Source organism: Diospyros lotus, chromosome 11 (assembly GCF_014633365.1).
Source record: "Diospyros lotus cultivar Yz01 chromosome 11, ASM1463336v1, whole genome shotgun sequence".
NCBI lineage: Eukaryota > Viridiplantae > Streptophyta > Magnoliopsida > Ericales > Ebenaceae > Diospyros > Diospyros lotus.
In genome coordinates, this window is record NC_068348.1 from 18,009,826 (window position 1) to 18,033,891 (window position 24,066).

Genomic DNA, 24,066 nt, shown 5'->3' on the forward strand with positions numbered 1-24,066 from the left:
CTAGTTTCTAGACATAAATATTTAGATATACTTACATCGACATGTAAATAAATAAAAATCTGCTAACATTCTATATATTATACAAAATAAAAAAAATAAAAAAGTAACTGTCCAATTCACAATAAAATAAATTCGCATATTATGAATATAAAAGTTAAAAAATGTTATCCGGCTAATAAAAAGTTTATAAACAGAAATAAGATTTAATTAATCAAATACATTTATGTATATTAATTAAATGACATCAAATTAATAAATTTAAATTTTGCTAGAGGAGAGGGAATCAGCTGGGCTGAAACGGAAGCTGAAGGTAATAAAATTCTATTTGCAGTCACCTATTTTGCTCTTCACGTTTACCTTTTAATATATCTAAAATATTTTTATTTAAAAATTTATTTTTACACTCCTTATAACCACTCTCTATCAACAAACTGCCCACTAGCATCCATACGTGATCGCCCATTCACACCGGAGACGATGCTGCAAAAAATATCAAATACGATAGGAAAAAACAAAAAATAATAAAAATACAACCATAAAATAGAAGAACAATGGTAATAGATTCAAACACATGCACAGACACACACATATATATATATACATATATAATTACACATATACACACATTCAAATGTATAAACAAACACGCACATATATACACATGCAGACACATATATATACACACATAATTGGCGACAGCCATATCTGCCGGGGGCGACCGCCCTTTATGGCCCCGCGAACCCAGGGTGGCCTTCATGGCCCCGTCGGCGGATATGGTCTCCACTGGCAGGTATGTCTATATATATATATATCTGTGTGTGTCTGCATATGTATTGTATATGTGTATATACGTGTGTTTGTAACTGTGTAGTATATGTGTACTCGTCTTTGTGAATTCAAATTGTTAAAGAGTTTGAAAATGTGTTTCAGAGATGACTGTCTAGAGATGACCGTGACTGTGTGCAATAACTACGTGCAATTGGATGACCGTAACTGTGCTATTGTAATAGAATAAAGTATTTTTAAAAATATTAGCTGTAAAAAATGATTAACGTAACTGCAAAGTGTAAAAGGAGAAAAGTGAATTTATGAGAAAAAAACTGGCTGCAAATGTTAACACAGCCCCTTCATCTCTTTTTAACTTAATGAGTTTTATTTGTTTTTCTTCTCTCTCTTTTTTTTTTTTTTTTTTCAAATTTCTCAAAGCAACTGTTTCTACAAATCAAAGGAGCGACCCTTGTGATACAGTTTTGACTTAAAAAACAAACATTGCGGCCTCTACGCAGAAGAGCACAAAGAAAAATGTCATGAGAATGCAGATGCACCCGTTCGTTCCCATAAAAAACTGGCGACAAATACTACTAAGTTGCTTGGAACGTACTTATTGAACCAACCATTTCCACATGGTGAAGATCCAAAAATTAATTCATTCAACAGCTAACTGAAAGTTCAATCGCTACTTCTTGAAATCGACATGAGTTTTGGTGGGGGTGAACTGTAAATTTCCTTTTCCAAAGCTCTCCATTGCCAATGGTCTACCGACAAATCACCTTGGCACCGATTGACCAAGCTCTATTTCAACACACCCAAAAAACAAAAAAAGTATCAGGAACCAATTACAAGCCACAAAATGAAATTAAAAACAAAAAAAATATAAATACGGATAAAAATAAAAAAATAAAAGCACCACCGTATGACATCTTAAAAGCGTCCTATTAAATGTTTAAATTCCATTTCTCGTAGCAATATATATATAGTGGTGAAATCCTTCAAGCACAAAATAAATGCCTACATGAGGAGGCCACCTCCAGAAACAGCAGAATATATGTCACGTTCCATCAATTTCATCTGGGAAAAGGAACAGTTTTTGTTACCATGGTATTCCTTAAATCACATATGATTGCTCAAGAAAAACATTCAAAATTAAAACATAACATACAAGATGAAACACACAGTTTTGGATTCTCACATTTGTCTTTTTTTTAAGTTTTAACCAGCCTCTCTCTAATTCTAACATCAAAATTTCTTGTTTCTTTATGTTCTAAAATATCATGGAATGGGGAGGCAGAGCAGGACAAGCATGCACATTGATGAATAGGCACTCCTATATATATATATATATATCTACTCGATAAATGTCTGTCAACAATAACTATACAAGTTGAGGCATATGTCGGGGAAAGGAGGAATCCAGCACATTGTTCACAAGATGGATTAATCGAAAAGAAAGTAGGAAGGCCAACAAACTTTGGTTCCTTAATGTCTTCTATTTCAAGGATGCGTGCTAAATTCCAAATAAGACTTTACAAGCATATCCAACAAAAGATAGAAAAATATAGAGAGAATTATAATTGAATCCTTATTATTGTTAAATATTATTTGGTTACTGTAGAGAACACATCAGCAAATTTTAACTTTTAAGATTTGTTAATTTAATACATTCATAGTAGAGAATGATACACTGCATCGTATATTTGGCAGACGATGTAAAATCCCAGTATATACCTTTCAAGCATTCGAAATTCATGTGCCTGCAGGAACCAAATATTATAGTAAGATACCTGAAAAATACACTTCCACTCCAAATTTGGTTACTAGGGAGGTTTTTGAACAGATTGGATTACAGCAAACTCTAAGAAAGTTGATTATGAATAAGCAAGAGAAATTTACAGTCATTCAGGCATATTAAATGCTTTCAACTTCAAAATCCATTCGAGTCACTTGAGAGAAGTAATTACTGGAAACATAAGCTTAAGCAAATGCAAAACGAATTAGAATGTCTCAAAAATAGCATGATCAAACTCCAACCCATTCAAATTTTACTTGCGCACAGAATCAATTTCTCACAACCCCCCCCCCCCCACCCCCCCACCCCCAAAAAAAAAAAAAATCAATTTGGACACCATGAAGTGACCAGGCCTATAGGTGCACAAGTATCAATTTCCAAGGTCTAGCCTTCAACAAAATATTCTCTTGAATACAAAAGTACATACACGATAACTAACAAAATCAGTCCATTAAGGATAACAAAATCGGTCCATTAAGCCTCTTAGTATGCCCCCCCCCCCCGCCCCTGCCCCCCCAAATTGTTTGCAAAGAAATGCCATTACCACTTTTTATCTTTACACATACATCTTTTGCCCGAACTATGCAGCAGATATGTTCACCAAGGCTGTTCCAGCAGCCAAGTTGAAACACTGTTTGAAGCTACTCCATACAGCTTCAGGAAGCCTAAGCAGTCAAGCTTAGGATATGGAAGAAGGAAGGTAAGAAAGAGGGCAGATGCAGAATCCACAGGAGAATCTAAAGATTGAAGACTGAAGACAGAAGACTCAACTTATGCAAATGGTGGAGAAATTGTTGAAGTTTGCACAAATTAAGTCTTAAAGTCAGAATAAAGGCGTTAAAAAGATCAGAAGTTATGTTTTATTTTTTTTAAAATAGCCATTGTAACGGTAACTAACCATGTAACAGTTAGTACCGACTTTTTGTTTCTTTTAAATGTCTTGTAATTGCCGCCTCCTCTATCCTCTATAAATAGAGGGGCCAGCTATGTTTCTGATATGCACATTTTTCTTCAATTTTCATGTACACAAGTAGACAGAAAAGCCTAGGTTTTAGACTTTGTAATCTCTATGAGGGAAGCCTGTGTGAGAAGGCTTTGTGCGTGTACCTATATGTTCTATAGTGGATTTTGTGGTATCGCCTTCAGTTTGGACGTAGGACTTTGATTCATTCAAAGTCTGAACCAGGATAAACCCTTTTGTCTCTTGTTTCATTTCTGTTTTTCGCATGAGAGTGTGAGAATTGTGTGCAAAGTGTTCGGTCAATTACTCAACAGGGTTAGTTAGTTTATATACTGATCTCCCCTACCCAATCCCGCCAATAGGGATGCAATTGGGCGTAGTTCCCGCCAAATACAATCTTCTACAATTCTAACTAAATTCATGTGTACTACCTTCACATGTAACAGTCTTACCCAATTGAAAGTACACGACAACTAGCAGCAGCTCAATAAATGCAGCCCAAGTAAACTCCACGGAGGCACAAATCAATGGGTCACAAGGGAAAGGAAGAACATGGGGATGATGTGCAAAAAATTTTTTCCATCACAACCACGCCATGCAAAGATATCAATCTCTATAAGGTGGGCATGTCATCCCCAAAAGGAGAGTAGAAAGAGGTTGGCACATGTCCCTCTGTATTGGCATCCTTTACAAGCATGGGCCACGTGTCTCTTTCAATCTACAGCATCATTGATTGCTACAAATCCATCACCTTACCTTTGCTATACTCCAGCCATAATAAAGTGAGAAGATTTGATTTCTCCCTCTACTTAATCTTATTCACCTCAACTTTTGTCCCATTCAATTCCATTTACTTATGCTCAATTAACAGTGCAACAATATTGGAGACTCAATTCAGGGACATTTTCTCCCTCTGCCCATTCTCACTCCTCTGGTCCCTCTCATCTCAATCACACAAGACCTCCTTTGAATCTCTCTAGAGAGATGAATTAACACTTTTTTGTTTCTTAAGCTCGCTACAGTTCACTTTTCTACTCTCCAGATAAAAATAGTACATTTAAGCCCAGAATCAGAAAGACAAGACTAAGTACTCTGTTAAAATTTTTTATGGCAGTAACCTAAGGTATATGTCATTTGCAGTTGATGTTCAAGTAACAAACTTTAGTAACAGTGGGCACTTTTGGATGTAATGCTTTGATCCTATCCCCTATGATGTTCAAAATAAGGCTGATATTTGTATTGTAAATCTTAATACCCATTCTTATCTTCTCATCTTGTGAATCAGTTTCTACTAGAATTGTTTAAATCCATTCCTTGATAAAATGCCTAATATCAAGAATGTGACATTACTTATAATCTCTGTCCACTCCTCCAAAGTCCAAACTTTAAATTTACCAATAGAGAATATAATTTCAATTGATTCTTAAGAAATTTTCATGACAGTCCAGTGCTATGATCCTACCTCATGATGCTAAAAATAAGAAATCCTCCAACATTGGTACTATATGTTATGATGTGCACTCTATTGTCTCATCTTCTGAATTTGGTTTCTGCCAAAACTGTTTACAACAAGAATTCCATGTCTTCATCCCACTAGGTGGCTTCTACTAAAAGTGTTTTATGTCCAAGATATTATGTGAGATTACCTTTAATCTCTGCCTTGATTCTTCAAAACAACTTTAAATTTACGAATAGAAAATTCTAGTTCAATTGGCCGTTAGGTAAAGCTTAAGACACAGAGAAAGTAGTTTTACATATACATCAAGTAATGCAACTCACTTTCAACAAACAAAAAAACTACATACATTAGAGGCCAGGAGAGGTACAGCAAAGAGTACCCTGAGAAAGAGCTCTGCAACTCCTCGAAGTCGAGCTAAGGCAAGAGGTCATCCTTGCCACTGCAACTGCGCTGTGGAGAGGTAACAGAGACTGCAGGCATCCAAGCTCTGAAGGAGATCTATAACCGCAAAAAATGAACTACAAATCAGTAATTCCTACGAAGCACCAGAACACCGCAAATTTGAGTTACTCTGCCAGTGCGTGTTCTTCGGATTGTACTATAATAATGAAATTTCGTGATTTAATTCCCGGCAATAAAAAAAATAGTCTAAAATAATGCTGAAAAAAATCACGTAAAAACGAAACTTCACAAGGGATAATAATCTCAAGGTATATTTGCTTTTCGAATTAGCAAGCACAATAACAAACCAAAGGAAGGAACATTAAAAATCCTCGAGTACAGAGTCACAAACAGAGAATAAAACTGTGATGGAAGATGACCTAGAGCAGAATCGTCGAAGGGGTGAAGAGGTGGATCTGACGGGGAGAGAGAACCTTGGAGTCGCAGATCTGTCAATGGAACCCGAAGCCGTTCCAATAGTTGATTTAATGGCGGACTTGAGAGACGACATTGATGATCTGTTGATGAATCTGCTGCATCTCGAAGCCATCTGCAGTCTCTCGCGCACCGTTCGCCAGCAGCGCTTCAGGAAGGGTTTAGGGTTTTGGTTAAAATGCGCCGTTCTGCGGGAAGCGCACAGATTAGATTTTGGAGTCACCGCTCGATTTTCTCGGTTGGTATATATTTGTGGAGGATTTATATTATTATTATTATTATTTTTTATGACCCCTTTGCAATGGGATTAAATCGACTTTTGAGTAAATTAGATACGATAGTAAACTTAAAAATTCTTAAGTTTAAATACTCTTAAGTAGACATGTACTCAATTCTCACTAAATGAGATATTTCTATTTCTATCAAGAGTTAATTTGTCGTCCTTTTTAAGAAAATTTAAGAATTTTATCACTTACATTGTATTTAGATACTATAAATTTATTTTTAATATAAAATTAGATTGATTTAAAATATTTTTCCATAATGATGACGCGGAATACTTTTTCACTGGATGAGTGATGAGAGTTGGGTTGGAATGAAACTCTTATTTGGGTTTTAATTTGTTGATTTCTTATTTTGGGGTACGTTTAAGAATAACAAACTATTTTTGATCTTGAATAAATAGAGGGTTTATTCATGAAGTTATGTTATCACATTAAAATTAGTGGGAAAGGAATTAAATGCCTTGCAATGCATGAAAATCAATACTCAATTGTAGAGAATTATTGACGTGATTTATGTATTTAATTTATTTTTTAAATATAAAGAATTATAGATATAAGGTATTTTTTTAGTCAGATAAAATGTACAGACTAAGTGGGGGATTGTAATTATATATTAAAATAATTACATTAGATGTAATAATTATCTACTACGTGGTCATATTTATGTGATAAATATCATTTAAACTATTAAATATTTATTTCTTGATATTTATCCACTAAATAAATAATGATAATTATTTTTCAAATTAAATTCAAACTAATTTGATGAAATTAGTTTTGAAAGAAAATAAACATTGTTTAGTTTATAAATAGAGGAGTTCCTCTATTGAAAAATATATAGAAAGCAATTTGGATCCCTAATTAAGAACAGATCTAAAAGTATATACTATCAGTATGTAAGGAAAATTCTTCAGAACTAGACAAGTTGACAGACAAACTTACAAATATAAGGGCTAAAAGACTAAAATATCCTCGCTTACATTGTATTGTATTTTTTCAATGCAATGTGGGTGATGGCATTTTAATCTTTTAACTCTAATTCTGTAAGCCTGTCTGTCAATTTGTCTGGCTCTGTAAAAGAACTCCAGTATGCAATTATGTCATTGATCGAAAGTATCTAAATCAATTACAACAATTCTTTTGCATACAAATAATAGCTAGAGATTAGTGCGTATATTTTTATAAATTATTTTATAATAATTAGATATTATTAATATAAATACTAAGAATATGTTCAAAATTAAATATCTAACTAGTGAAGTTCAAACGAAGTATTTTAAAAAATAGTTTAAAATGTGGTGATATTTCAGTTAATGATCCACAAAAAAAAAAAAAGAAAGCAGGAACAAACATTTCATGAAATTCGAGGTGTAAACTGAAGTATTCAATTCCTTCTGGTATGAGGCCCTGTCTGTCTATACTGTACAGGTGTGAAATCATAATAAGAATGAAATTTGGGGGCCGAAAAATAAAATTTAGAAATCAGAAAACGAATGGAATCATCAGGGCTAGAATGTGCCACAAAGACAAAGAACAGCCGATCTGCAATCGGACGGCCCAGCTTGGAGACCTGTCAGACTCGATCAAAGAGCTGAACTTGAAATTTGGGTTCATCCCGTACAGGGCCTGGATCCCCTCCACGTCATCGAGCTTCAGCTCCACCTTCTTGCTGCGTGGACTCAAGCTCGGGTACATTATCGCTTCCTTGACCGCCGAGTGGGCCAGCCCCAGCACGTGACCGATCTCGTGCGTGGCCACCGATTCCAAGTCCACGGCCGCCTTCGACTTCTGTCGCCCGAAATCCACGGCCCACGTCTCTGCCGCGTCCAGGTGGAACCTCCCGTTCTCCGGGGAGAACGCGTGCGCCAGGATCCCCAGCACCCCGTCGAAGGGCTCGCCGTCGCCGTGGTCGCCGTTGTAGAATCCGATTTTGATATCCGCCGCCCAGTATTCCACCGCCTCCGTGAAATTCACCGGTATCACCGCCGACCACCGCGCGAAGGCGCGCTCGAACGCCGCCTTCATGTCGGGTCCCGGGATGTAGTCTATCGTGTTCTCCGGCGAGAAGGCGTAGGTCAGCGTTATCGGCGGCGACTTCGCCCACCGCGGCTCCCCGTAGAAGTAGGCGTAGCGGCGGGTGCCGTGGACCGCTCCGGCGTGGTCGCTGACCCCACAGCGGGGGGAGATGATCGCGGCGACGGTATCCGAATCGAGCACGCCGGTGACGGAGAGGCCGAGGTTTCTCTGGTAGGCGACGACTGCGGACTCGAAGCGGTCGTCGAACGAATCGGTGAGCTCCGACTCGGGAACTGGGTTGAGGTACCCGAACCGCTGGAAGTACTTCTTGAGCTGGGCCATGCCGGTGACGTTGCTGCCCCGGCTGGCGTCCAGGAACCTGGCGAAGTCCCGCCACTTTTCGTTTCCGGCGGCGACAGTAGTTAGTTCTGTTGACGGGACCGTTAGAGTCCTGGCGGGAAAAGAAGGAAAGAAGAAGAGGAAGAGAAGATAGAAGGGGAAGGCCGAACTGACGAATCCTTGATAACTGAAAAACGGAAACATGGGCTGGCTGGCAGTTAAACGTATATTGGGATTCGAGCCGTTGGGGAAATTAAGGGAGGAGTATGCTTTTATTGTTTAATCGAGGCTTGTATTTATATATATATAAGATATAAGATATATGATTACAACATATGAACATAAATAATAACGAATAAAACAATGTTTTCCGATGTGGTGTTTCGTGAAGTTTGATATATATGGGTCGCCGATAAGATCGAAGGAGAAGAAGAAAGCCAAGGAAGATTCTTTCGTGTGCCCCTTTTCATTCGAGATTCTGACTTTCCATGGTGTCATTAATGGTGGGTAAACCACATTAATGAGTCTATTAATTTTATTCCTTAATTTCTGAGTTGTAATTTGATTAATTAATTAGTGGTAATATATATGGAGAATAGTGACTGATTATTATGTAGGGGCCTCGGGATTTCTGATTACTAATTGTATATGTCCACATGCTATTTGTTTGCTTTTTTTTTTAATTATTATTATTGACTTCTTCTATATTCCATATAGTTGATCCAAGTTTAGTTGGAATTTGGCTTTGTTTGTTGACCAAATTAGTTGTTTTAGGTGGAATAGTCCCCATCAAGAGATCTGGGTTTGATCATCTCTCTGGGTATATATATACAGATTGGGGAAGCATTTGATTAGATAGATAGATAGATAGATAGGAAAGGCAATGAAGTTGTGATAGTACTTTTGAGTTATTAAATGTTATTATTGATTGAATGATTTCACTTGAACTGATAATGAATGGTTAATGGATTCTGAAAATTATATTAGTTGTAATTAGGACTGCCTTTGAGAACTGGTTCCAAGTTAGCAGTAAAACTATTGAAGGGATTTATTAATCATTGTTTGGAAGAATGGCATAAAACAATTCAAAGAAGCTGTAATTTGTGCGCGTGAGAGAGAGAGAGAGAGAGAGAGAGAGGACTGCTTTTAAGTCTTCTTCTTATTGGGGGGGAGTCGCTTTCTTTCAAGAAGCACCAGTCAGTCAGTCCATTAGGTAGCTTCATATTTCTTACTGTTCTTTAGGCTTCTAATATTAAAGGGGGCCCATCTCTAGCGTCTGCAATTGTGCACTACCATTCTCATTCATTCTGGAGTCCAAATTACGCAAATTGATCTCTTGAAACTAAGAGCTAAGGTTGGTGGGGGAAATTATAATAATAATAATAATAATATAAAATTGTTATGAAATATTGGGTTCATTAATTAATTAATTAATTATTATAAAAAAGAAAATGTTCAACCCCAAACCACCCTTTATCTTTTCTTCCACGGGGTGCAATCAATAAATAAATAAATAGGAGTAAAAGTGGAAGAGAAGAACATGTTCTTTTCCAAAGTAAGTATCACAATTATTATCCTTATTATGAATCAAGTGTTGCATCTTTGAATATTATTTATTTATATATATTGTTATTGTGGCCTGACCTCTCCTCTGGGTCTTGGCTGCTAATGTTTGCCTTAATTTGACCCTTTCAACGCCATATACATATATATTTTTTTATCTATTCACAAATATTTCTTTTTCTTTAAATAAATAAATACCTAATATATACATACATATATATATATAGAGGGTGATCTATTGTTTGCATCAAGTAACATTAAATGTTGCCCGACACAAACAAACAAAGGGGTGGATGTAGAGATAGTGGGGCCCACGTCCCTCCTCTGATCTTGTCTGCGTTAGACAAATCTTATGTTGCCCAACGCATATAATATAATAATTTCTCATATTATATATATAATCCAAAATATATATTAAATTTAACTTTGGGAGGTGATTATTTATATACACTATACTTTACTTTGTATGTATGTCAAAGGTATAATTATCATTTAATTTAATTTTGTTCCTTTAGTCCTCATCGATCAACTTCCATTAATTAATATATTCTCATAAAATCTTAATTACTACACTGAAAATTGTTTTTAAAGAGGTTGGTCTTTAAAATTACAGCAAATAATAATACAGCATATTTGTATTAGTTTCAAAAATATTAATTTAAATTTATAAAAAAATGGGCAAAATAAAAATAAATAAAAAGACAAAAATTAGAACCAAATAATCGCTAACATTTGTTGACACTGCAATGCCCATAATTTGCCAAGAAAGGGTCATTGTTTGTGTCAATAATTAAGGTGGACAGAATATCCTACACTTGGCAAGAATAATAATAATAATAATGTGCTTTTGGGATCATAAATCTGCAGGTTGGAGATATCAACACAGCAAACTCCCAATTATCCTTAATCGCGTTTGGTAGTGGAAAATTTTTTAAATTCTTAGAATTTGATTCTTTGATAATGTTTATGAGAATCTTTGATTTTTATAATTTATGTAATTTTATATTTAATTAACTTTAAATATTATCAGGAATGTTGGGTATTCTTTTCCGAAAATTTTATATTCCTATATTTGGTTTAAATGCAAATTTCTTGAGAATCTATATTATTTTTTTCAAAATTACCCTTATTTGATTTTTTTGTTTAAAAATGATAAATTTCTTCTGGTATATAAAATATTGGAACCCACAACCTCTTTAGGAAAGCAAAAATCGTCATTTTTTACACATTATGTATATATATATATATTATACATAATATATGTATTTGTATGAATATTTATTTTAATTATTTTTAAAGAATTTTATATACAAAGCATCCAGTTGTTATGGGGTTATAAGAGGATAATGAGTGTTTTAATTTTTTTATTTGTTACAAAATTTTCCTAATCCATGGGAATCTAAAATTCCTAACACCTCATGAAAATCTTTTTGTGAGAAAATTAATTAAAAATAAATTATATGAATGCTATTTTTTTAGAAATTTTTTTTTAAAAAATTATACCAAACATAAGAATATAAATTTTTAACCTAACATTCTCAGTAATTTAAAAAGTTCTCATATATCAAACGTCCCCTTAAGACAACAAATTAACAACCACGCTACAAATATGATCTTAATAATGGAGTCGTCTTAATAGCGATAGTTTAAATGATTGGATCGATGATACATTATTGAGATATAAAAATTTATATTTAATTCTTTTAAATATAGTCTCTCACCATTTTCAAGTTCTAATGTAGTCTCTCGCCATGAGTATAATTGGGTTTAAGAGGTAAGAGTACCCCATTAAAATTTCTTAGGTGTGCTCGACCTAGTTAGGGTTAGTCTAATCCCCGATTTAGCCCTTTTATTTTGAAAAAAAAAAAAAATTAACTTAATAACAAGAGGTTATAGTAGTCTTTTCAATTATTAGAGTCCAAATCTATTGAGATGCAATCCTTCATATTTACATTTATGTTATGTATTATGTGTTTGCTTAGTGCATGCGATTTACAAAATGTAAACAATATTCTTACTTTTAGCATATCTTGGCCACAGCTTTCTCGTGAGCCCCAACCCCCAAGTAAAGAAAACCCTTTTCCAGCTACCACCATTCATACATGATATCTATAAATAGAATCCAAGCATGCACCAACATACCCTTATATTTGGTAAAATACTTAGAATTTGATATAAAATATAAGAGTTTGAATTAGTGCGATAATTTAAAATATAAAATTATTATTAAAATATAACATTTAGATGAAAAATAACAATAAACTTGAAAGCAAGTTTCACATAAATTACGTCGAATGTCAAGCTCTAAATATGTATAGACTGTGATCGCATCTGAATTTATCCAAAGAATACATCAGGAGGAAGGTCACCCACCCTTAAGAATTAATTGGACAAAACTCGAACACCCAAATGAATAAAAAAAATACCCTTATATTTAAATTATATATTCTTCTCTATCCCTCTCCTCACTCCTCTCCACTTCCCTTATATTTAAACATACAAAATATTTAATTCAACAATTATACCACTTTTTTTTATTAGTATCTGAATTTTTCACCCCATAATAAATTAGTTATTACACTTTAATTCTTGTCACCACAGACATTCACTAACTTTTTATTTTTGTTATAACTCAATCTCTCTTTTAATTTTTTTATCAAATTTTATTAACGTAACCAAATATATTATGTATTAATATAAATCTCAAAATTACTCGATTGCGAGACTTACATTAATTCTAATATTAAGCAAATTTTGAATTTATATTAATATGTATTAGGTTAGTTTTCATTAACAAAATTTGATGAAAAATTAAAAAAGAACACCAAAATATAACAAAGATTAAAGTTTAGTAGCTACGATGACTAATAATGCATGTAATATACTCTACATTATTACATTGAAGTAACATTACAATCTAAATATATAACAGTAGGTGAGAATAAAAACTATTTTAAATTTATCAAAAACCACAATTACGGTATATTAAATATAATAACATATTATAAAATTATGATATTAAAACTCACATAAAGAATATTTTCCCCTATAAACAGTTTTTTTTTTTTTTTGGCGAAGAGACAATAAGTTTGAGTCCGAATTTAAGGACCGTTTGGTAGAACTTGGAATGGGCCTGGTTCAGATGGCCCAGCCCATCGGTCCACATATGATATGATATGATATATAGCCAGCAGCAAAGGAATGTTTGTACTTTTTAGCCATTCTTGACATAATCATTTTTGATACATTTTTATGAAGGATAAGAGTTTCACAATCTTAGGCCTTGTCTCCATAATTTGTGTCTTAAATTTCAATAGAGGAGGTAAATCGCAGACTAGCTTTTGGCTCTTGTTTAGGACAAGTATCAAACTCGTGACCTACTGATACTAACCCTAGCGTATCACAATCTTAGGCCTTGTTCTCTTTGTTGTTTTCAGAACAGTTTTAGTTTTTAGTATTTCAAAATAATGAAAACGTGTTTACTTTTATATTTTCAAAAATATATTTTCAGTAACAAGAAAAAAATTCCTGAAGAAAACTCAAAACAATAAAAAACCATTTAAGTTATTTTCATTATAAATACACTCAAAATTTTTAAAACACAAAAAAAGTTACAGACAAAAAGAATGCATTTTCAGTAATATCAAAACAGACACTCAAAACACAAAATTGAAAATGAATTTAAAACTCAAAACTTATAACTGAAATATAAAAAAAACAACCTCTTAAACTTTTTAAGTTTTTTTTTTTCTCTTCTAACGACTTTGGTTTGCATATGTCGTCCTCGTATTTTAAATTTACATTAGATAAATTCAATGAACAAATGCAAAATTTATAAGTCATATATGTCAAATAAGTTGATTGTAAGAAATATTAAGATAAATTGTCATGACAATCGAGAAAAACAAAACCCTTCCACACAAAACAAACAACAAAAGATGTGAGTAATTTAACTCATAATATTAATGCAACATCTTACTATTGGACCAATCTTATACAATAAATATTTATGGGATTTTTGTGCTTAAAAAATGATCACAAAATGGTAATATATAAGACTCTTAATTATTATGCCTAAGAAGCTGTTGAATTATGCCAAAGGGCAAAAGACTGCTAATATCCCAAAGGGCAAAAGAAAGTTAATGGATGAGCACCAATGATACCTTTAATAACTTTTGACTATTTTTTCTGTCCATCTTTTCCTTTCCTTCCCTCCAAAACTTTCATGCCATCATTTTGACAACTAAAAACCCTAACATAAGATAGTTTGCTTGGCCTATTTAAATTTTTTATTCATTTTTTTATGTTTTTTTTTTATTACTCAAAAGCATGTTTGAAAAAAAAAATAAAAAAGAGACAAAAACCCATCTACTAGTCAAACACTTAGCCATTCATCTAAGTTTGACCACATTTGTGGATTTTGTTTTATTTATAAAAATGACTTGTCAAATTATTCATGCCTTTCATATAAAACCCTTATTAGGGACTTTTTTTCTTTTTTTTTTTTTTACAAAATCATAGATTTTCTAGGGTTAATTACACCAATAATCACTCAACTTTGCATTCTGTTATTGTCTGATCACTAAATTTTGAAATATTACCTATCAGTCACTAATATTTCAAAATTGTTACTGCTTAATCACTGAAATTTAAAATGTTACTTGCAACTCATTAATATTTCAAAATTGTTTTTTACTGGTCACTCGTTAGTCACCGAACTTTAAGTTCACGAGTGACGGATGAGAAACAATTTTGAAATATTAGTGACTAGTAGGTAATATTTTAAAATTTAGTAACTAAACAGTAATAGTTTTAAAATATTAGTGACTAATAGATAACATTTCAAAATTCAGTGACCAAACAGTAATAAAATGCAAAATCGAGTGATTATTAGTGTAATTAACCCAATTTCTTACCTTTCGCCTTAATAAACTTACAAACTTATAATTAAAACACCACTAAACCATATATATGGAACTATTACATTCTCGAGGATTCAAATACTCAATCTCTTAAGACAAACAACACATCTTTATTAGCTGACGTAATATTATAAACTTAATTGTGATAATATAAAAAAAAGATTGATTAAGGCAACCATCACAAGTGTTCAAAGATTTTCTAATAAAAGATTTATAAGTCTTCTTTGTTATCAAATTAATTTTTTTTTTCATACTTAAAAAATGAAATGTTGGTCACTATAATTCACAATGCTCGTATAGTTTTTTTTTTTTTTTTTTTTAGTATATTAACAGTTTCTTTAACAGTTGTGTTTAATAAAGCAATGTCCAAAACTATTATAAATTAATTTACTCAAATTTCAGTGCCCAACCATCATACTACAAGTAATTTACCGAAGACGGATACCCCAATCTTTGACTCTTAATTTGAATGATCAATTGACGACTTTAAACCCCCACTGACAAACACATAATGCCTTTGAATTGACAATTCAATAAATATATGTGTTTTGTCTTTGCCAAAGCCACTTTTTGTCTCTAAAGACAAGACATTAGAGCATTGTTGTAAGTTAGCTGAACAGCCAGCCGGTTTCTCTCTCAATGGACATCATCATCATCATCATCATCAAAGCTAACAGCTGCTTATATACCATTCATTCAACCACTTATTGGTGAAAACAACTCAATATAACAACTCAATTCCACTATGATATTATATTATCTTAAATGGCATATGGGGCGAATTAGGTAAGCTCAATTCTACTCTTTACACAATTCTTCATCTCTTGAGATTACCGTCATTGTACGGTCTTCCATTGTTCATGTTCTCGATTTCGATAAAAGAAATAAATCGCAAGTAAAGATTTTGTCTCATTACATAGGGTAAGAAATCGAACTCATGACCTATTGATAAAAATCCTAATTTATAATACCTCAATCTTCTTCATAGGGGTGAGCATAAAATCAGTTTAACCAATTAAATCGAATAAAACCGATTGGTTCGGTTCGGTTATCCATGGTGGGCGGTTTGGGTTTGGTTAATTTTTTGCAAAAACTTCGGGTAATCAGTTCGGTTCGGTTATTTGGGAAAAAATACCCACAAAACCGAACCAACCCGCGCCTAATAAAACCGACCCGTGCTGCTACCACCCATTTTATCCATTCATTTCTTCTTCCTTCTTGGCACTTGCGCATCGGTGAGTCACGGTGTGATTCACACCCGATAGCCCTCCCAAGCCAAGAGATCACCTCACAGACCCCCCAACCCATCGTCAACCTTTACATCACTGTCGTCGTCAGAGTTGAACGCCTTCGTCGTCGGTTTCTCCCCCACCCGACCCAACACCCAGCCCTCCTCACTCGTTGTCGTCGTCGAAGCATCAACCCACAACCCTAGCCCTAGGTCTTTGGCGGCTAACCCACACCTCGCCATCGTCGTTAGACCCAAATGCCTTCAAGCCCTTCACGTTTCATCGTCAGCTTCTTCTTTACCCAAGTCCAACACCCAGCCCTTCACGCTTCATCGTCGTCATGTGATTTGGTTCGTTGATGCTTTGACTTGGCTTTGTGATTTGGTTCGTTGGCTTTGCGATGTTGTCGTTTCTCTTTTAATTTGTAAGTGTAATTCTATTTTGTGTTTTGTGATTTGATTTCTGATTTGGTTCTGTTTTGTGATTTTCTATTTGTTTAACCTATAGATACATCATCCATCATCACAGGCCAAATCTAGACATTCCTTCCCCCAATCAAGATGTATTCGGTTCTATTTTTGGATTATTTTTCGGTTTAATTTTTGATTCGGTTAGTTTTAAGTCTAAATCGGTTATTTCGGTTCAATTTTTGAGCTATTTTTTAGATTTGATTTTCGGTTTGGTTAGTTCAAACTCCAAATCGGTTAATTTGGTCTCGATTATTTTGATTAATGTATTAAGTCGGTTCAGTTTGGTTCGGCTATATTCATAATAACGGTTCCGTTCGATTAAGGAAAATAGGGCGATTCGATTCGGTCGAATGCACACCCCTACTTCTTCATCTCTCTAGCTTATTTCTTTTGTTTTTTAGGCAGTAGGCAGTAGGCCTTTTTTAAACCTTCCTCGCTTTATTGATGTATGTATGTCTCAAAAGGTGTTTTCAATGATCCTTTCCAGCAATTTCGACGACTATTTTGGGCGCAAAACCAACTACATTCCAAACATCAAATGTGGTCTCATGGCAGTTTTGAAGGATACAAATTTCGATATTGTTACCTGTCTGTCTTGCACAATCTTTATATATTAAGAATCTCATTAAAATAACATAATAATGACATCTTTATAATTATGTGACATGAGTCACTCTGATAATTCTTTTTTAGATTTATAAATATTAATAAATTACATTTTATTATGCTGTTGATATGTGAAACACAATGATTAGACTCTAATGTAGAGTTGGAAAATGGGCAAGTCAGGGTGAATTTGGCTCATGAGAAAGGCGGGTTGGGCCGGACAATGGAAAATAGGGCCCTGGACAGCCTTATGACCCTTAATAAACGGGCCAAGGAGGGCCGGGCCGAGCTGTGAGCCTAATAGGTTGGGCCGAGCCGAGCCATGGGCTTGCAAGCAGGGCCATGCCATCTTCGCGGGCCAAATCTACTATTTTGATTTTTCCTTTGATTTGATGGAGTTATTCATTCTTCTTGTTCAAATCTCATCCTTATTTTTCTTGCTCCGATTTCCTGCTCAATTTTTTCAATAATTGCGAGGTGTATTCCCTTTATAATTATGTAAAATGAGTCGCTCTGATAATTCTTTTTAGATTTATAAATATTGATAAATTATATTTTATACTGTTCAAATTTAAAACATGTTATGTGTATTTTTCGCACCGTTTCTTATGGGCTGGCCCAAACACCTAAAAGCCCAGGAGATCTAAGCGAACTCATCAAAGGGAGCTCATGCATCACCAAATTCGAAGCTCATAAAGCGAGCTCCTTGTGAGCTTCTGGCAAAGCTCCTAGCGAGCTCTCACTAATCGACCTAACGAGCTCTCAATAAAACCCTCAGTTCGCTGGACCATCCAGATTGTTGGCCTAAAACCTCCAGCTCGCATAAATGACAAAGCTACTGAAAAGCTAGAGGTAGGGTCCATTTACTTTATCTGCAATGGCCCATGCTCCTCGTAATGAGGATCCCACTCCCAGTTTTCTATATGTTATCCAAATTGTAAAGGCCCCTCATTATAAATATGAGTCAAATACATCATAAGGGGGTAAGGAGAATAATTAGACACCGCCATTTTAAAAGAATAATCAGAGTGCATTCGTGGAGTAGGCATCGTTCTGGCCGAACCACGTGAAAATTGCTTGTGTTTACTCATATCTGGGATCTTTGTTCTCTTCTTCTTGGCATTTCAGACTCACTCACTGTGGTCCAAAATGAATCACGGTCGGTTGAAATCGAACGTCGACATTTTGACCCTAGAGGGATGGTGCCGCTCTTATCAATAGCCATGGCAAGAGGAAGGAATACTCGAAGTTCCGAGGTGGCGGTTGACCCACTAGAAAATCACCGCGATCGACTGCGAGATTGTCCACCAAATGAAGGGCCCGTTGCTTTGACAGCGGATATCCTTTTACCACCGCCAACTGGAGACGCCACCGGCATACCACCGTGATTTCCTGATCAACCCACGGTCCAAATCGTTGGAACAAGGGCAATCCAGGACTGACAGCAATGCCAGGAGGCGTTAGAGAATACAGAGATGCAGCTTGCTGATGCGGTCAGAATTCTGGCCCAAACTCAAGCGCGGGCTGCCCATGATCCACCGACTTCGCCTCAAAAGATCCGCCAACCAAGAGAAGAGAGACCTTCGCCTGCAGAAGAGGATATTGGGGATAACTATCCATTCCCAAATCACCACTCTTCGGACCGAGAAAGAAGTAGGTGATCATAGGTCCAAGAATCAGCAGGCCCGGACTCAACTGTGGAGGAATTATGTCAAAAAGTTCGACAGCTGGAAGAACGACAAGGAGTTCGCAGTCAGAATAATGGCCGTGGGGACAGGATGTCGTTCACCAGAGAGGTTGAACTTGAACCCCTCCCCTAGAGATTTAAAGTCCCAAGCATGCCACCATACAATGGGGACGACGACCCCTACGATTACCTGGATGCGTACAACGTACAAATGGATTTGCAGACAACCAGCTCGCTGGCTAAATGCCGCGCCTTCCCGACAATCTTGGGTGATATTTCCCGAGCTTGGTTCAGGAGCCTTCTGCCTTACAACATTAGTAGCTGGGAGGAATGCCAACAAAGATTCCTCAATCAATACAAGGCTCTAAGGAGGTAGATTGCGCCACCATGTCACCTCGCCACAGTGTTCCAAAAATCAAACGAGCCCTTGAGGGATTATATTGCCAAATTCAGACGCGAGTTGAGCAATGTCGAGGATCCCTCCGATGAAAGTATCTTGATGGCGATCTTTGCCGGCCTTCGAAAAGATGTGAAGCTCTATGAGGGCATCTACAGGACCCCAGTTAAAGACCTGGGGAATTTTATGAACGAGCTTCCAAGGAGATCCAATAGGAAGATGCCTTTGGGTCAAAGAAATCCATCGGGCTGAAAGAAGAAGCTGGGGGCTCCAACTAGAATAAGAAAAGGAATAACGTAGACGCCGGAAGGGAATCTCGGGGGGAGCGCTCAAACAATGAAGTCTTCAAGCGAGCTCACAAGACAGAGAAAGATGAGCGACCTTCGCGATCGCGGCGCTTTGACAGCTACTGTGTCCTGTCTGACCCCCAAGAAAGGATCTTTGCCATGGAAAGAAACAAAGAGAGTTTGGGAAGCCCAACCCGTTGAGAACTCCCAACAAATTTAGAAATAAGGAAAAATTCTGTGTGTATCACAACGAGGCGGGCCACAACACCTCTGAATGCTGGGCCCTAAGGGACGCCATCAAGGACCTGACTAGAAGGGGTCGGTTGAAGGATTACGTGATATGACCAACCAATCAACCGAGCCAACCACCGGCCCAGCAACCGCCTCCCTCTGATGATGAACATTCACCAGCGGTACGAACTATCTACACGATTCATGGTGGACCTTACCTCGCGGGATCTTCCCATAAATCTCTCAAGAAGTATGTGCGTGAAGCTAACCATGTCTTGTTGGCAAGATCGGACGAGCAGCTGGCTCCCGCAAAGCGAGCTAGGGGTGATCCGATTTCGAAAAAGATTGTCTTCTTGAAAGAGGATGCCAGAAACGTCCATTGGCCGCACAACGATGCGCTCGTTATACGGGCCCAGATCGACAATTCGAAAGTGCGAAGGATAATGGTGGACATGGGCAGTTCGATAAATGTAATGTATAGAGCAGTTGAGCTCATCCTCAGAACCGCTCTATGGATTCACGGGTGATGTAGTGATCCCTGTTGATCGGATTGGTCTTCCCTTTACCGTTGGGGATGTAAATCGCCAGCCCACCACTTTGGCGGAGTTCCTAATTATAAACTGCCCTTCGGTATATAACGTCGTGCTCGAGAGGCCGACAATGAATGACTTGGATCTGGGCACTTCAACCAAATTGCTAACAATCAAAGTCCTAACCCCCAATGGAGTAGGGTGTGTACGAGGCGAGTAGCGCCTCGCAAGATGTTGCTATGAAAATGCCCTAAAAATGGAAAGCAAAGGAAAGAAAGCAAATGTCATCGCAAAAGATAGCCCATGATCGATCAGCCAAAGAGGGGCTAATCACGATCTGGATCCCCGCGAGGTTGACTGTGACAGGCCTGCCAGTCCGGTGGAAGAGCTCGAAGATATCTAAGTTAGCGAGGCAGACGAAGAAAAATGCCTCAAGGTAGAAAAAAATCTAGCCCTTGAGGTAAAATCCCAACTTACGAATTTCCTTAAACCTAACCTCTATGTATTCACGTGGAACCACGAGGATATGGTAGGAATAGCCCCAAAGGTTGTGACGCACAGGCTTAACGTAGACCCCAGCTACAAGCCAGTACGCCAGAGGATGAGGCCGATGACCCCAGAGCGTTATCAGAGTGGACAAGCTCTTGGCAAACAAGTTCATTAAAGAAGCCCATTACCTAGTCTGGGTGGCTAACCCGGTCCTAGTAAAAAAGAAAAATGGGAAATGGAGGACCTACGTCAACTTTACGGACTTGAATAAGCCTTGCCCTAAGGACAACTTTTCCCTCCCTAGAATCGATCAGCTCATGGATGCAACAACTGGTCACCAGCTCCTCAGTTTCATGGACGCCTATTCGGGCTACAATCAGATCCCCATGAACCCCACCGACGAGGAGCACACCTCGTTCATTACCGATCGGGGGCTTTATTGTTATAAAGTCATGCCTTTTGGGCTGAAGAATACTGGTGCGACCTACCAAAGGCTGGTTAATACGATGTTTGAAGCGCTAATCGGTAGAACCATGGAAGTATACGTTGACGACATGCTGGTAAAGTTTGAGCGAGTAGCCAACCATGTTTCCAATTTAAAAGAAATGTTTGGAGTCCGCAGGAACTACCAGATGAAGCTCAATCCACTCAAGTGCGCCTTTGGAGTAGCCTCTAGAAGATTTCTCGGGTTTATGGTGAATAACAAGGGTATTGAAGCCAATCCGGACAAAATAAGGGTTCTACTCGACATGAGGTCGCCCATAAGGAAGAAAGACATACAGAGCCTCAATGAACAGGTCGCGGCCTTGAGCTATTTTGTTTCTAAGGCAACTGATAAGTGTGTCCTGTTCTTCGAGTTTCTAAAAAAGGTGCAAGACTTTAGATGGACAGAAGAATGCGAGTCTGCATTTTAGAAGCTAAAGGAATACATGGGACGAGCCCCACTGCTCGCCAAACCCAAGGAGCGAGAAAAGTTAACCTTATATTTAGGAGTATCCCAATAGGCTCTCAGTGCGACCCTCGTCTGGGGGGAAGAAGGGGTGTAGCACCCCATATATTACGTCTCCAAAAGCTTGATCGATGCAGAAACAAAGTACACACCGATTGAAAAACTGGCTTACTATTTAATAATGGCGTCAAGGAAGCTACGACCTTATTTCCAAGCTCATGAGATCGAAGTCCTGACCAAGTACCTGCTGAAGCAAATCTTGCAAAAGCCGGACACCTCAGGACGCTTACTAAAATGGTCCATCGAGCTCGTTAAGTTCGATATAAAGTACAAACCAAGGACGGCGACAAAGGGTCAGGCGTTGGCAGATTTCATTGTCGAGTTCACTGGACCAATTGACGAAGAAGTGGAGAACTTGAAAGGGCTAAACTGGGAATTATACGTGGACGGATGATCAAGGAAACATGGAGTGGGAGCCGGGGTTATGTTAATAAGCCCCGAGAGTCACAAAATCCTCTGCGCCCTAAGGTTCGAATTTTCAGCCACCAATAATGAATCCGAGTATGAGGCCCTACTAGCAGGGCTTTACTTGGCAAAAGAGGTACGAGCTCAATCAAGTACGGGGAGAATACCAGGCCAGAGATACAAAGATGGTGGCATACTTACAAAAGGAACGCGAGCTCTTAGCCACTTTTGAAAAGTATGAAATGCGCCAGATTCCTTGCTCCCAGAACTCTCATGCTAACGCATTAGCTCACCTAGCAACTGCCCGGGATGCGGAGTTCTTGGGAGCCATCCTTGTTGATTTCTAAGCCACCCTTAGCATAGAACAATGAGCTGAAACGATGGCGATCACGTTGTCCCAAAACTCCTGGATGATTCCTATTCTGGGTTATCTTTAAGACAGAAAATTACCAGAAGACAAATTGGAAGCATGTTGGCTGCAAGCTCGAGCAGCTCGATATTGCATCTATGATGATAAACTGTACAGGAGGAGATTCTCAGCCCCACTCCTGAGGTGCATTAACGGCACCGACTGCCAGAGCGTGTTGGGGGAGATTCACGCAAACCACTGCGGTAATCATGTGGGGGCATTTTTACTGGCATAAAAGGCATTTCGACAAGGGTTTTATTGGTCCTCCATAAAGTAAGATGCCGTAGAAATAGTCAAAAAATGCAAGAAATGTTAAAGATTCTCCAAGATTCCGCAAGTTCTGCCAGCCTACTTATAGCAGATGAGCAGCCCATAGCCCTTTGCTATTTGGTGCATGGACCTAATCGGGCCACTCTCAATAGCCTGTGGAGGGTGCAAATATGCCATAGTGGCAGTTGACTACTTCACCAAATAGGCAGAAGCCAAAGAGCTCGCATAGATCACCAGCTCGAAGGTACAAACATTTACATGGGATAATATCATCTGCAGGTTTGGAGTTCCACAACAAATAATAACGGACAATGGGACCCAATTCATCAGTGAGCAATTTGTCCAATTTTACGAGTTAATGGGGATCCCAAAAAGTTTCACCGCCGTGGACCACCCCTAAGCCAATGGGTAGGTTGAAGCTGTTAACAAAATAATCAAGCAAATCCTGAAAACAAAGCTTGAAGCTAGAAATGGGGCTTGGGTAGATGAATTGCAAATAGTGCTCTGGGCCTATCGAACGACAGCTCGGAGCAGCACATGAGAAACCCCATTCTCAATGGTGTACGGATCCGAGGCTATGATACCAGCAGAGAACGATCTAACTAGCCACTGGAGGGCCACCTTCGATTCCAAGGACAATGTTGAGTTGTTGGTAACGAACCTCGACTTACTTGAGGAAGCAAGGGATGTAGCTCGCATGAGGTCGCCATCTATCAACAAAGGGTGGCACGGTACTACAATAGAAAGGTTCGAATCCGACAGTACAATGTCGGAGGTCTAGTACTGCGCCTGATACTCCCAAGAGCTCGATGATGAGCGATGACACCCTAGGCCCTAACTGGGAAAGTCCATTTATCATCAAGGAGAATCTAGGTAACGGATCATATCATCTGGCAAACATGGACGGGATTCTTCTCCTGCGAGCTTGGAACGCGAAACACCTTCGTCCTTACTTACAATAGATGTAATTGTTCCGACCTATGTTCCAAATTTTCTTGATCGCAATTTACTTGCATAATTCTTATTGGGGTTTACAAGTCTTTATGCATCACGCTTTATCG

The 24,066-nt window shown here is 37.4% G+C and overlaps 2 protein-coding genes across 11 annotated transcripts; both read right to left on the minus strand.

The window, feature by feature from the left end:
- Positions 1–1,132: 1,132 nt before the first annotated feature.
- Positions 1,133–6,083, minus strand: LOC127813628 (protein NONRESPONDING TO OXYLIPINS 2, mitochondrial). 10 transcript variants are annotated; one of them, XR_008026159.1, is made up of 5 exons: positions 5,808–6,083; positions 5,366–5,484; positions 2,506–2,531; positions 1,793–1,848; positions 1,133–1,572 (listed from the first exon to the last, which is right to left on the minus strand). XR_008026159.1 is itself a non-coding variant. In XM_052354685.1 (4 exons), the coding sequence occupies exons 1-3, from the start codon at positions 5,975–5,977 to the stop codon at positions 2,524–2,526; spliced, it is 243 nt and encodes an 80-aa protein (XP_052210645.1). In that variant the 5' UTR covers positions 5,978–6,083; the 3' UTR covers positions 1,133–1,572; positions 2,506–2,523. The 10 variants fall into 10 exon arrangements, 7 of the variants coding, with proteins under 7 accessions (XP_052210645.1, XP_052210642.1, XP_052210643.1 ...); XR_008026157.1 differs by having other exon boundaries at positions 5,333–5,484; XR_008026158.1 differs by lacking the exon at positions 2,506–2,531 and having other exon boundaries at positions 5,333–5,484.
- Positions 6,084–7,472: 1,389 nt separating this feature from the next.
- On the minus strand, positions 7,473–8,904 carry LOC127812613 (metalloendoproteinase 4-MMP-like). Its single transcript, XM_052353049.1, has one exon. The coding sequence runs from the start codon at positions 8,703–8,705 to the stop codon at positions 7,629–7,631; it is 1,077 nt and encodes a 358-aa protein (XP_052209009.1). The 5' UTR covers positions 8,706–8,904; the 3' UTR covers positions 7,473–7,628.
- Between the last annotated feature and the right edge of the window lie 15,162 nt (positions 8,905–24,066).

Coding starts and splice junctions, on each gene's coding strand:
- LOC127813628 (XM_052354680.1), bottom strand. CDS start 5,977: ATGGCTTCGAGATGCAGCAGATTCATCAACAGATCATCAATGTCGTCT. Junction 5,485..5,807: donor CTTCGACGATTCTGCTCTAG/GTCATCTTCCAT, acceptor TTGCGGTTATAG/ATCTCCTTCAGAGCTTGGAT.
- LOC127812613 (XM_052353049.1), bottom strand. CDS start 8,705: ATGTTTCCGTTTTTCAGTTATCAAGGATTCGTCAGTTCGGCCTTCCCC.